The 13,581-nt window shown below is 53.7% G+C and overlaps 3 protein-coding genes across 3 annotated transcripts; 1 reads left to right on the top strand and 2 right to left on the bottom strand.

The window, feature by feature from the left end:
• Positions 1–1,481: 1,481 nt before the first annotated feature.
• On the bottom strand, positions 1,482–2,653 carry MRS44_004949 (mitochondrial 37S ribosomal protein uS7m; the record flags this gene model as incomplete). The annotated part of the gene is made up of 3 exons (XM_046268700.2): positions 1,482–1,934; positions 1,996–2,352; positions 2,411–2,653. 3 exons carry the CDS (start codon positions 2,651–2,653, stop codon positions 1,482–1,484), a joined length of 1,053 nt encoding a protein of 350 aa, XP_046135896.1.
• A 1,487-nt stretch (positions 2,654–4,140) lies between these two features.
• Positions 4,141–4,536, bottom strand: MRS44_004948 (uncharacterized protein; the record flags this gene model as incomplete). The annotated part of the gene is made up of 3 exons (XM_046268701.2): positions 4,141–4,313; positions 4,370–4,429; positions 4,485–4,536. 3 exons carry the CDS (start codon positions 4,534–4,536, stop codon positions 4,141–4,143), a joined length of 285 nt encoding a protein of 94 aa, XP_046135897.1.
• A 6,976-nt stretch (positions 4,537–11,512) lies between these two features.
• MRS44_004947 (uncharacterized protein) lies at positions 11,513–13,418 on the top strand (the record flags this gene model as incomplete). The annotated part of the gene is made up of 2 exons (XM_046268702.2): positions 11,513–13,251; positions 13,298–13,418. 2 exons carry the CDS (start codon positions 11,513–11,515, stop codon positions 13,416–13,418), a joined length of 1,860 nt encoding a protein of 619 aa, XP_046135899.1.
• Between the last annotated feature and the right edge of the window lie 163 nt (positions 13,419–13,581).

The following is a 13,581-nucleotide window of genomic DNA, read 5'->3' as shown; positions in this document are numbered from 1 at the left end:
CCTGGGTGACAGATGAAGAATATGAAGAGGAGAGAGTTGGCGTGGAGGGATCCAGGTTCCGGGAAAGAATGCAGAGACGAGACGTGCTGCGTAGGTAAGTTGGACGGACGTGGAGTCGAGAACGGTTTGAGGCAAGAGCGAAAGGCTGCCCGGTGGCTGTGGCCGCCCAAACCGCCTAAAAGCACCCACACGCACAGGGAGGGAAGTGTGGGAGGTGACACTGGCGCTGGCGCTGGACTGACCGAGTTACGGGCTGCGAGCGGAGAACGGAGCGGAGTGCAGTCAGTGGCAGTGGGGAAGGAGGGGCAGGCACTTGGTTGATGATGGGAATGGAACTCGAGCCCGTCTTTCTGGCCTTGACTCGCCCATCTCCTCAGGAGCTGGGATTGCTCTTTACGGTAATGATGCGCGTAAGCATCGGTTAAGGTGTTTTGGAGTGGCACACCGTCATTACTTTGCGGAGTGAGTTTAATTCTAGGGAGATACGAACCGAGATTATAGACGCCCAAAGGTGTTGCTCAGAAACCCAACTTGATAGCAATCTCGTGCAACTCTATTATTTTCTTTTCCTTGCCAGCCCAAGAGAAAAAAAAAGTCTTTTCATCATCTGTTGGTGGCCTCCGACTCCGTCTTCAGCCCTGGCCCGAGCTCATCGAGTGATTGTGTCGTCATGTGAAAGCATCGTCTGCGCCGCTTGTAGATTATCGGTTTCGTCATTGGACAATGGCTTCTCGTCTGTCTTTGCCCCGACACCTTCGGTAGTTTTGATCTAGGGCTTTTTAGCATTGGGATGGCTTTTTTCCCACGATTGATGAACTTCAAGGCCGTTCACTTATATTCTGCCCTACTGGGTCTCGGCAAACAAGGCTCTTCAACCCCGTGCTCGAACGCCGTTTAAACAAGATTCGTTTGATAAGCCCGAAACCTTCCGTTCCAGGATCTGATTCCGAAACCTTTTACACAAGGGCTCACCCCATTGCTGAAACATAGATCAGATCAGAACATCCATCTTGTTTAATTCTGACCGTCACGAGACCTGCATAGCTCTCCACATCATTGCTCCCAAAAGAAAATGCGTCTCCCTCATGAGTCAGCCATTGTCGTCGTCTTCTGCCCTCCGCAACCGCAACCTCGGAAGCGTTTAATGCTCCCCCCGATGTCCTCCGATCGCATTCCCGCCAGCATAGCCGTGCCAAGTGCATGAACGCATCCGTTCGGCTCTTTGCATGCAACTGTGCTGTGATCCGGCCCGGATAAGGGTTTCTCCAAGGTAAAGGTCGGTTGGACGTGCTAGGCCTATCCCTCTCATGATACATAGCATCAAGTGGTGTAAGTGAATAGGTATGCACCGCGCAAGAGCCCCTCAGAGGGTCTGCCACCGCAGAAAGATGAATCTTTGCGTCAAAGGCTGGATATGTTACATATTTGGCACATCTACTGTACAACCTAAATAGGGCGGTTACTCCAAAACTGTGCCCGCTCTACATTTTCTTCTTCGTCTTGAGTTTGTTGGACCCAATGTTGGCTCGGGCTGCCGTACCCAGCTTGTGCACCACCTTCCGCTTCTCCCACACGCTCGACCGTCCCTCCACGACAGCAATGATCTCCTCTGCTATCCGATGGGGGAACTGCTTGCGTCCACTGCCCTTGGAGGGCTTCTTGTTGATCACATCCAGGATCCAGTTGAAGGCGACACGTCGTCGTTGTCGCACGCCAAGGGGCACTGGAAGCTCCAGAGCTCGGCCACCACCGCCGGCACCCGCCACGTTGCGGATCTTGAGGAGAGGTGCCACCGAGTCGATGGCCACAGTAATGTACAGGATCGGGTTGAGGGGGAGGTGTTCAGCCGGAGGGGTTCCGGGTAGGAGGGGATATTTCGGGCTGTAGATCGGAGGTGGTGCGGTTCGGAGGTTGTTCATGACTGTGGCCATGTTCTAGTTTGATTGTTAGCCGTGTCGCCGACCAAGCCCTTTCATGGGTTGGGTGTAAACCTACCCGCTGTGCAACGCTCAGCTTGCCATCCCGCATCAACAGGCGGGTGATCTGCTCAAGCACAGGATGGTATCGCTTCTTCAAGTTGAAGCCTTGTGGCCACGGCCGCTGGGGCATGCCGAACTTGTGTCCAGGATTCTCAACCTCAGTGTCGGCTTGGGCCAATTCGGCATTCTCAGCTGCAGCAACGAGAGCTTCCGCCTTCTCGGCTGAGGGGATGGTGCCCTCCTGGTAGAGAATATGCTCCTGGGCCGGGGTCAATCCACCCTCAACTGAGCTCGATACCGTACGGCCGCCGTAGAATAGCTGTTCGAGAGTCGCATCGTCCAAGACTTCCTCGGAGCTGGTCAAACCAGTAGTCTGCAATGTCCTGCCATCAGTTGCCAAGACCGGTACATCGTCTCAATTCAATTCCTACCTCGGCGTCTTCCTTCCCTGTCGAGGCCTCGGAGGCACTAACATCCTTCGAAATAGGCTCGGATTGGGACTCGTCGGGTTTCGGGGCGTTGTCAATCGCTTTCGGGGGCTTGTCGTTCCCCTCGTTCGAGTACCACCGGTTCCGGGGAAGAGTGTTGGCGAACGGCCCAGGCCGGGGGGCAGCAGGCCTCGATCGAATTGCGAGAGCTCTGCATGCGCCCCAAACCCTTGATCTTGGAGACATGGCTGAGCTCCGCGTTGCTAGCAACGAATTCGTGGAGCAAGGTACTATACAGGCTCGTGGCTCTTGTGATCAATGGGCAAATTCGCGATGCAAAATTCCCCGTCGAGTTGTGCGGAAAATCAATAGTCCGGGAATTGTAGTTGGTAGCTTACATAACTCTCCTAGACCACCACTCCCCCAAGCATTGACGACAAGGAGGATGAAAGCTTGGATATTTACGGGTATTTACGAGGAAAGACTGGGGCAATGCGAGAAATAGTCGGGTATAGTATATCTTCGGAGAGTTGAACTCTTGGCTAGAGCACTAACCCATGCGAACCTTGACTATATTCCTTCCATCTCCCTAGTAGCTCCCACTTGTCGTCCACAACCACCTAATTTCACAACACCCATATTAATGAGATTTAGCAAAGCTTACCTAGCACCTTAGAAAAGCTGGAGTTCTACTTGTTTTTTGCATTTGCCTAGTTTCATATGTAATACTGGAGGTTTTCTCAACGTCGCCAAGACTTACTTATCTTCTGTACACGCCTGTCTCACTGACACTCTTACCACACCATCTCCCTACTGCATCCAGGTGTCAGAATCAGTGCTTTTTCTTCAGATGATCGTCGTCAAGTACCGAATCGCCGTAACCGGAGACCGTGGCAGTTGGGGGTGTCGTCACCTAATCGCTTCAACTGCAGCTTCATGTGATCAACTGTGCTCACTTCCACCCCAATCAACCGTGGCTGCGCCGAGGGTGGGGGTTCAACGACGTCCTGATAGTAACCATACACTCCTCTTGAGTTACCTACCCAGGTCCTTGTCATTGCGCTGACAATGGAGGCTGACCATGATAAGAGGCTGATGGAGGCGCTTCCCCACTCATCAACAGTTGCTTGGATTCGACTTCTCACACCACTGATGCAACCTTGCGTCCGTCTCGATGCCAAACAATCCTTGTTTCCATGTCTGTCTGTCACCGTATTTCCTCAAACAATGCAAGCCCCAGTTCAAATTCCCGGTATCGCACAGTCCATTTTTCCCAACTCCTCGGAAACCTGCGTTCAGCAAGCCTCGAATTTCGAACCCTAAGCAACTAACCCTCCTGAGTAAAAGGAAACCAAATGCCGCCGACTAAATCCAACACGCCCATATCGCACCAAGTGCTGCAAGAAATGCCGTTGCATCGATGTGCGCCAGGCCATATTCGAGCAGCATCCATAAAATACAACTCGCAGCCGCCATGAAGATCCACCTCCAGATCTGCCGGCTGCGTAGTACCCATCCCTTTTCGTTCTGCTTGGTTCCAGTTCCAAACTCCTGTTACATACTTCGCCAGAGCAGCAAACACGATTCAGCAAAAGAATATCGCGAAAACCCAGACCCAAGCACAAAAAGATAACTCCCCCAGTCGTGAATAGAGAAGAGCCCAACCATCCTAGTTTGCAGGTTGGATTGCTGCACAGTCGGTTGAGCTTGTGAGCAGTGCCCTCATGAAGTGTCTACCAGCTCCAGGATTGAGTGGGAGAATTGGTATTCGATCCGGTCAACCACTTGACAGCACACTCGGCGGCATCCTCTCTTGCGTTGTTGAGGTTCTTGCCATCATACCAGTACCGAGCATTGAGTGTCTTGCCGTGAACCGTGACCCTGCTTGACCATGCAGTACGACCGCCTTCGGATTCAAGTTAGTGACCCTTGGTCGGGACAAGTCAGTTACAGGGAACCTACCTCGACGATCTGACACAATCTGGAAAACGGGGGGGCGCAACTGGGCATCGCGGCAGAAATCTAGTAGAGTTTAGTTCAGAAAACACGTGAATTGAAGGTTTAGGGGAAGACGTACGGTCGAGCTGGTCCTGCCAGGGGCCGGTGGGGTTGATGGATTGAACTTCCATTGTTGCTGGATAGAGAACAGGAAGGTAGGCACGAGAAACCAGGCGGGGACCTTGGTTATTATGTCAAGGCCTTTGAAGGGTGGGGGTTCAGATGTGTGGATGCTGAGGTAGATGGCAAGAAGCTAGCGGTGGAAATGGAAGATCCTCAGTGCTGAGTGCTGGGGGATATAATTGAAGCTGTTGACTGAGTTTGAAGATTATAATGGGTGCGGGTGGTGGGTTATATATCCAGTCAAGTTGAACTTGGTTGTAGCAACGTGTTTGGGAGACGCCGGGCGTGTGGGGTCCTGGGGATATGACAACGACGATAGAAACCCTGGTAGAGACGGCCAAGATTTGGTAGCCAGCTGGGCGTGGTATATCCGAGGAAGCCTCAAAGGTAAGACGAAGGCAAGCAAATAGGGCGGGCCCAGGTTGTCGGGCGGATGATGTGGCAGAAGAGGATTAGATGCCGTCAAACGGGGAGGGGGCGAAGCGGTGATGTGGACTTGACGCAGACACGGAGATGTTTGTGTGAAGTTGCAGGACGGCTAGAAGTCTGAAGCGTCTAGCGGCAGACTGCATCCAGGGAACAGGAAACCCAATCAATCTGAGAAGTTTACGAGAAGAGAATAGGAGAGAAGGGGAAGAGAGAAGGGAGGACGAGGTGAAATAGGATGAGGTAATAGGAGAATGTGAGCCACAACCAAGTGAGCCCAAGTCTCGACGGAGGCGTGGGAGGGATTGACAAGCGAATCCTCACAGAAGGAACGAAGTTTCTGCTGGCAAGCAAACTACGGGACAAGCCTACGTCGGTATCGGTACGGCCTGCGGCCCTGCAACTTGGTAAACGGGGGGGCTCCAACCCAACATTGCTTTTTCTGCCCCTTGAGGAGAGAGAGTGGGATCTGGCGCATCGGGTTAAGCTCACCAGCAGGGAAGCAAATCGACTCGGGAGTGACAGACAAGAGAAGGGCGGGTGTGAGCCGAGTTGCTTGGACCTCAGCGTGGGCCGTGCCGGGGCCGGTCAGTCCCTTGCAAGGCGGCAACGGGTACGGGGACGGGGACGGAGACGGGAGCGGGTGAGGAGAGGCGATGTGCTGTTTGTGTTTGCGCAAGGATTCGGACATGGCCATCATGATGAGGCTCGACACGACAAGGACAGGCGAGCGTTTGTGAATCTGCGATTGAGTCCAGGACAGGCAGCAAGAAGGCCACGGCGTGCAGGTGCAGCAGCAGCAAGCAGAAGCAATGTAGAGGGGAAACCATGGGGGGGCGTGTACTCCAAGCCATCCCCAAGGGCGTCTGTGTATGTTGCTCGTGGCCGTGGAGCACTGCCAAGTACAAGCGTGCAAGGGGACGGTTGATGGATGGAACCTAGATCACGAGGGCGCATGCGGCAACAGACCTGTTAGAGGTTTGATTTGGAAAAGGCTGGACGACTCTGGCACGCTGGTGCAGCTCCGTCAGATGCGAAAAAGCAATGCCGGGGAGGGTGGATGCCCAGCCCAACTCGATCCAAGCAAGGTTTGGGGGCTACCAGCACATGAAGAGTGGCAGTACTGTAATTGAGGAGAAAAGAGAGAAAAAAAAAAACAAAGTGAGGCTGACCACAAAAGAATGAATGAGAAGCAAAAAGGAGCATGGGCACGAGGAATGAGGACGACGTGGGAGATGAACGATGGGTAATGTCCAAGAGAGGCGCCCCTTGGCTGCGACTCGAGGTGAAAAGAGAAGACAAGACAGACAACTGACGGATGGATGCCCATCTCCCAGTCCATTGTAGCGGGTTCTGGGCAATGATGTGCAGGATGATGATGTGTCGTGCTTCGGACGATGCGATGTCGTACACGAACATCGACTGCAGACGTCTGCAGGCACAGGATCAGAATTAGGATCAGGATCAGGTACGGCCGAGGGAGAAATGAGGTTATTCGTGAGGCGTAGCGCAGCAGCAGCCCTGGATTTCAGGTCGAGATTACCATGGCCACGTCAAGCGAGCAGCTGAGGCAATGCCAGCTCAGGGCAGGCATTGACACCCATGGAGCCCTGACCAGACCAGGGAGCACTCGGTCCCGTCCAGTTAGCACATGGTCGATTAGCCCAAAAAGCCATGATAGAAACCCTTGCCCTCAAACATGAACAAATGGGAACAGGGGGAATCGCTTGAAGATGTGGAGAGACAGAGCAGCGCCGCGCAGAGCAGAGCAGAGTTGGCCGACAAGGAGGCGAGAACTTGCAAGGGGCTCCCTGTCCACGAGACACGATTGGCCCTGTCGTGTCTCTTTTCTTCTTCTGCTCTCTCCTCGATGTTGTCTCCTCCGCTGCGCATTTCTGGGATTGGGGGATCGCAAAATTTGGTGTCGTTTTTCTTTTTGATGTGGAGTCGACAAGATCATCTCGACTGGGATTTGGCGGCGAATCCCAGAAGACCATCCACTCACGAATGCCGGGAAGGAGCCCGGATCTGTGCGTGTGGGGGAGAGGGGAGAGCTCAGCGTGCACCGACCACCCGCTATCATGGGTTGGAAGGTGCTGGCTGGGTGCCTGCCCTGTTACTACGTACTGTAACCCTTGGTGCTTGCCCTGGGCTAAGCCTTTCAGGCGCTAAGGCAGGCCTGGCGATGGCCGGCCTCTTCTTCTGATTGACAAACCTCCGCCAGCTCCATGCTGTCGGCTTCAGACAAAGCAAAGCACCCTCAACACCTCGAATCTTCCCCGAGACTGGTAACAAGGTGGCGTTCCTAGGTGCGTCGCTACTGCTACTATCTAGGCCCGGGCCTTGAGCGTTCTGTCGATACCAAGATCCTGCGCTGCAGCCAACATCGGACCCAGGGGTGATGGGACGGATGCTGGGGTTTGGGGACCAGGGGTTAAACTCGGGAGTCCCAACCAACTAAATGTCGACCTCTCCAGTATCAAGAATGGGCGTGAATGGGGAGCGGACCCTAGCCAGGCCTCGGTATGATGGAGAGCTATGCGCGGTAGTTCAGGTGAGCTAGCCAGCCCTCGCTGTCATATACCCAGAGTTGCTGACTGCTGTTAAGCGCGCTTTGCGACTGATAATACGACCCTAACAGAATGATACCCTACGCAATCCCGTACCCATATCGCCGATGGATGAGCTCCAGGGTCCGCCTTACACGGAGCGTGCTTTCACCAAGTCTGGTTGCCGAATAGAGTGGATCTGGACCTCAACTTGGGGACTTCTTGAACAGGGCTGGCTGGCCTGAATCTGCATTGAATCTGCTGGCGTCTGTCATGTACGGAGGCCTTGCCGCGGCAATCCGTTAGGCTGGACTGGACCCAATACACCGCATGCCCCGGCTCGCGGTCGCTATTATCGCCGATGCTGGGCCGCGTTGCTTTTTCCCGGCCGGCGTCGAGATTTTTTTCTCTTCCCCTTCTGTCCTCGCCCTTCTCTCGTTCGCTCTCCCGGCTGGCTGTTCAGGCCTGCCGGTCTGGCCTGCCGATCAATGACCAAGATCCCGGCTCGACACACATGCCCAGTTTGACTGAGAGCGTCACAGGCGCTTGATCCGCCGCTGTCAGAGCAAGCAACGTTGATCCTGCTTGCATCCAAGTCTGACATGACATAGTATTTGCATCCAATGTCCCAGTGTGTCGGGAGATGCCAGAAAGACCCGCAGCACCAAGGCACCGCCCAAGTCAATAACTGCCGAACCCACTACTTCCGCCTGCTCGGGATGCTGGGCTTCTTCCAGGTTTGGGGTCGAAGACAGGTCGGGCCCCTGCATGTGGCAGCCTGCTAGTCCTGTGCGTGCGGGTTGAGAAGTAGAGGCCTGCTTGGTCGACGGATGTCAGACGAATATATTGACTACAGATGCGGGCGTCTGTTGCACGCCGAGGTAAAGGCTGCTTGGCTGAGCCATGCATCCAGTCTCGGTTTGCTCGGCGCATCACAGCATCAGTCGGTTCCCACGAGCAAACTGGCAAGCACCGTCCGTCATCTTACGCATCGAGCGTGCGTGAATGCACCTGCTCCAGACTGAAAAGTTCACGCCATCCTTGGTCGCCTTGGATATGCAAGACGACGAGTTCTTACTATACACACCGCGATAGCCTTCTTTTCTCATCCTCTTGTCTCCTGGACGTGAAAACAAGGCCAAAACGTTTCTGGAAACCGACAGATTGGTTATCAACAGGACGAGCCGACCCGATTCAGGGTTACAGCTACATGACCCCATTCCTGCTTGGGCTTAGAATCAAACTCCAAGGCGAGCCATCGTCAGCCTTGGGCCCTGACCGGTCTGTCAACTCCCACCTCGAAGAGACGACGTGGGAGGCAGACCGGCGAAGGAGCTTCGTCATATTTCACCGTGGACGTCTCAGTGCAGCTTGGATCAGGGCACTCCGATCCACCGTGGACGCGCGCCAGATCAGCCATGCAGGACAAGGGATGCTTGATGGAAACCCCAAGCATCGCTGTCCATGCCCTGGCCAAACAGCAACGCCTTGGGACGTGCTGCTCCCGCGGAAGGGGTTGAGATGATGAGACCAAGTTTCCCAATCTGACCGCTGGAGATTGGCCGCACCTATCACGGGCTTTCTTTTTCTGGAACTCAACTTATAGCCCCCAAGACATTTCATCCGCCACTTAACCGTTTGCTCAGCTGGCCTCGTGGACCTCCGAGACAGGCCCAGCCTTTTTTCACCGGTCTGGAGAATGGCGTAGATCCACACGTCAGGCCTTGCATCGTGACCCTCCGATTCTTCGCCCTTCTTGCGTACCCTGGGCCTCGCCATTTTCGACCACGACATGAGGGTTGGCAAAGAGGTGTGACATGGCCAGACCGTTGAGCGGCTAGTTTGCCCTGCGGTCGCCCGTCCTCGTCCGCCTGGTGTTTGTAACAGCCGCTTTCTAGACCGAGTCTGAGGTTTGTTGGAGCCGTTTGGTTGGGTTGGCAAAGCTGACACCTATCTCTGACAACTGTATCCGTATCGCTTCCCAACTCCTTGCTTCAGACACAAGCACACACACACACACGCCCACCCACCCACTCGCGGGAGAAGCAAGGTTAAGTCTACACCTTCAGTGCCTGATGGCGGCACCGGAGGGAGGTCCTCGGCCATGACGGCATGCGGGATTTCAAATTGATGAGCAAATCAGTTTGTGATGGAGCCGAGACACCTGCTTTGCAACCCTCCGACACGGCGCTTGCAACGTTGACGCGCGGGAGCGTCCGGATTAACAAACAACCCCCAGGCCGGGTCCAACCAGAACGGTTCCGATGTTTCATCGAATCGCTCGGCAAAGATCCATAGATGGATGGATGCGAGAAGGGCAAATTTTTTTCTCTGCCGGAGGAGCAGCAGGAACGCAAGCAATCACGCAGCACATCACAGCTCATCACATCACACACAGCAGCACAGCCCATCCGGCGGTGAATAATGCCATCTTGAGTCCTCCTCCGCTGCATGGAGTCGATGCCGGGTAACACCGGTGCTGGCGTCCGTGACCCTTTTACCTCTGACTCGGCCACAGGCAATACATCCATAGCACTGCCGCCGCAGCAGCAAAAGGAATTGTTGTCAAGGGGCGGTCAACTAATATAGATGCGAAAGTGAGGCTTATGCGATCCTGGAGACGCAGCAAGGAAGAGAAGGCCTCTTGACGCGGCCAGCGATGCAACTAGAATGTCCAAGTCCCGCAATTACGATGCTCAATGCCAGATCTCACGGTTTTAGGTACGGGTTCACCCCAGTTGCAGGCTTTAGCATATGCCAATAGTCTATTCTTCCGAGGACTTCTCTTCGTTATTTTCTTTTTCAAAAAATAAACATCGTGCAGTACACGGCATGTTTTTTTTGGGCGCGCTTCGACGTCTGCGCGGATACATACGCGGATATAGACGCAGGATGCAGGTGAGCAATACTTTAACTACATAGTAACTTCTAGCTCCGATGTGGGTTTCAACATGCTTCATGTTTGTGCATTTTACGTGTCATTAATTATGTTACTGATTAGTTCAATAGCACTACGATATTGTGATCTATCTAAATTGATCTGAATTCGGAATTCGGATGTCTGTTCCGGCAGCCTTTTGCCCGCCCCAACATCGGTTGTCTTTGTTGGTGTTGATGACTGGTCTCAACATCCGAAACACGACAAGCCCATCTCTTCTTCCCATGAGATCGGCTGCCTAGTGGAATGAATGAGCCAATATCCTAGTCCGATGACAACACCTCACGATGATGGTTCCATGAGTTTCGGGAGTCGCCCCATTTACTCGGGCCGACAACCAAACCCCGCCTAGAACCTGGATGCTAGTCAAGAGTCTTCGATACTACGTCCTACACCGAGTATCGTGATGTCTGTTCCGCATGACATTGGACAACTGCTGCTAGACAGGCAGACGAATAACATGTTTTGCTCTCTTTGAATTCGAAGCCAATTCGAAGCCAGTTCGAAGAGAAATTCCCAAACATCGTCTCTCGGGTCTCTCGGTAGCTGCTCCAAGGTTGCAAAGAAAGCAGCAGACTAGTTTAGCGAGGTTGTCACCTTGACTAGTCTCCTGTAAGAGGCTGCTATGTCCAGAGCAACATTGTAGATGTCATGTTTGCCAAGAACAATCTCCCCGAGAATACGTCACGGCAGCTCAACACCACAACGGCCATCCCATGTCTTCGGTAGAAACTATGCCGATCTCCCCACACGACTCCCCACAACTCCGGGTTTCTGGACGATTTTGGCGAACGTTAATTGAAAAGTTAACCTAGCGTGAAGGATCCGGCTGCTCAGGTGCCCGTCCATCGCCGTAGTATCGCCGGACATGCCATGGAAAGTTGGGGAGGGCATCTCGAGACTGGGGAACGATGTTACCCTAATGAGTTTCCCCTCATCAAGCTCTCGTGTTCTCGCTCGCTTCGGCGAGTACGTGGGTCGTCATGGATGGCATATATAGTCAATGGTTTCTCTATGAGGACCGTTGTCTCTCTCATCGCTTCAATGGCACATTGAACGAGACATTCAACAATGAAGCCTACACTTCTTTTAACTGCTGGCTCCTTGGCCTGGGCAAAGCCGTCCGGCTACAAGATCGACTACAACCGCGCACCCCCAAACCTGTCGACGCTCGCCAACTACAGTCTGTTTGAGACATGGCGTCCTCGAGCGCATGTGCTGCCTCCCTTCGGACAGATCGGAGACCCTTGCATGCACTACACCGACCCAAAGACGGGACTGTTCCACGTTGGCTGGCTTCACCTTGGTGCCGCAGGGGCCACGACGGATGATCTGGTGACGTATCATGATCTCAATCCCGATGGGGCTCCCTTCATTCGCGCAGGCGGCACAAATGACCCCATTGCCGTCTTTGATGGGTCGGTTATCCCCAGTGGTATTGACGGCAAGCCGACACTGCTTTACACGTCGGTCTCCTACCTACCTATCCAATGGACCATCAACTACACTCGAGGCAGCGAGACACAGTCACTGGCCGTCTCAAAGGACGGTGGCCGGAATTTCACAAAGTTGCACCAAGGTCCGGTGATTCCGTCACCTCCTTTTGCCCTCAATGTGACGGGCTTCCGAGACCCCTACGTCTTCCAGAACTCCCGCCTCGACTCGCTCCTGGACAGCAAGCCTGGAACGTGGTACAACGTCATCTCTGGCGGTGTGCACGGAAAGGGGCCCAGCGTGTTCCTTTACCGCCAGTATGACCCGGAGTTTCAGTACTGGGAGTACCTGGGCCAGTGGTGGCATGAGAAGGCCAATTCCACCTGGGGTGAGGGACTCTGGGCTGGGCGATACGGCTTCAACTTTGAGGTCGCCAACGTTTTCAGCTTGGATGAGGAAGGATACAACTCCAAGGGTGAAGTCTTTGCTACCCTTGGTGCCGAGTGGTCTCTCGAACCAATCGTGCCTGAGGTATCGGACTTTCGGGAGATGCTCTGGGCAGCAGGCAACGTCTCGCTTGAGGACGGTGATGTCAAGTTTTCTCCCACAATGGTAGGAAAGCTGGACTGGGGTCATTCTGCCTATGCCGCTGCTGGCAAGGCTCTGCCGTCATCTTCGAAAGCTTCATCCAAGAGCGGTGCACCGGATAGGTTCATCAGCTATCTGTGGCTGACTGGTGACTATTACGGTACACTCAAGCAGTTTCCAACTTCGCAGCAAAATTGGACCGGCTCTCTTCTCCTGCCGAGAGAGTTGACTGTTGGAAAGATCAGCAACGTGGTCGATAACGAGCTCGCACGGGAGAAGGGCTCATGGCGCGTGGCTAAGAACGAGTCGGGAGTTGTGGAACTTGATACGCTGAAGCAGGTCATCGCTCGCGAAACGCTGTCCAAACTGACCAAGAAGAAGTCCTTCGCCGAGGAAGGCCGAACCATCCGCAAGTCTGGATCAACGGCCTTTAAGCGACATCCTAAGTCTAAGTTCTACGTTCTCAAGACCTCCATCTCATTCCCGAGCTCGGCTCGCAACTCGGATCTCAAGGCAGGCCTCCAGATTTTGGCTTCGGAGCACGAGTCCACCACCATTTACTACCAGTTCTCAAATGAGACTGTTCTCATTGACCGGAGCAAGACAAGCGCTGCTGCGCGCACTACTAGCGACATTGACTCGCGAAACGAAGCAGGACGACTGCGACTGTTTGACGTTGTCGAAAAAGGCAAGGAGCGGATAGAGACTCTGGACTTTACCATTGTCGTGGACAATTCCATCGTGGAGGTTCATGCCAATGACAGGTTTTCGTTGAGCACCTGGGCTCGGTAAGTTCGGCGAAATGTTTGGCAGAAACTATACTAACATTGATAGTTCCTGGTACGCTGATTCGACTGAAATCCGTTTCTTCCACGATGGAGAGGGTGAAGTTACGTTTGGCGATGTGTCTATTTATGAGGGGCTCTTTGATGCTTGGCCTGAGAGGAAGCGGTAGGCGACGATGAGGTAGATGCGGCATCTGCATAATAACACAGGAACTAAGAGTTACCATACACATTGCATGGGAGCTTCAGGTACATAAAAAGTAAATCTCTAGGATTCTATATATTCAGATCCAGTACATCGCTACAAGTTATCGGCTTTCGTTCTACGAAGAG

The sequence above is a fragment of the Fusarium solani genome, assembly GCF_023522795.1.
Source record: "Fusarium solani strain SB1 chromosome Unknown bctg00000002, whole genome shotgun sequence".
NCBI classification, from domain to species: Eukaryota; Fungi; Ascomycota; class Sordariomycetes; order Hypocreales; family Nectriaceae; genus Fusarium; species Fusarium solani.
Note: the sequence above shows the minus strand (reverse complement) of the source record. Positions and strands in the feature narration are given on the sequence as shown.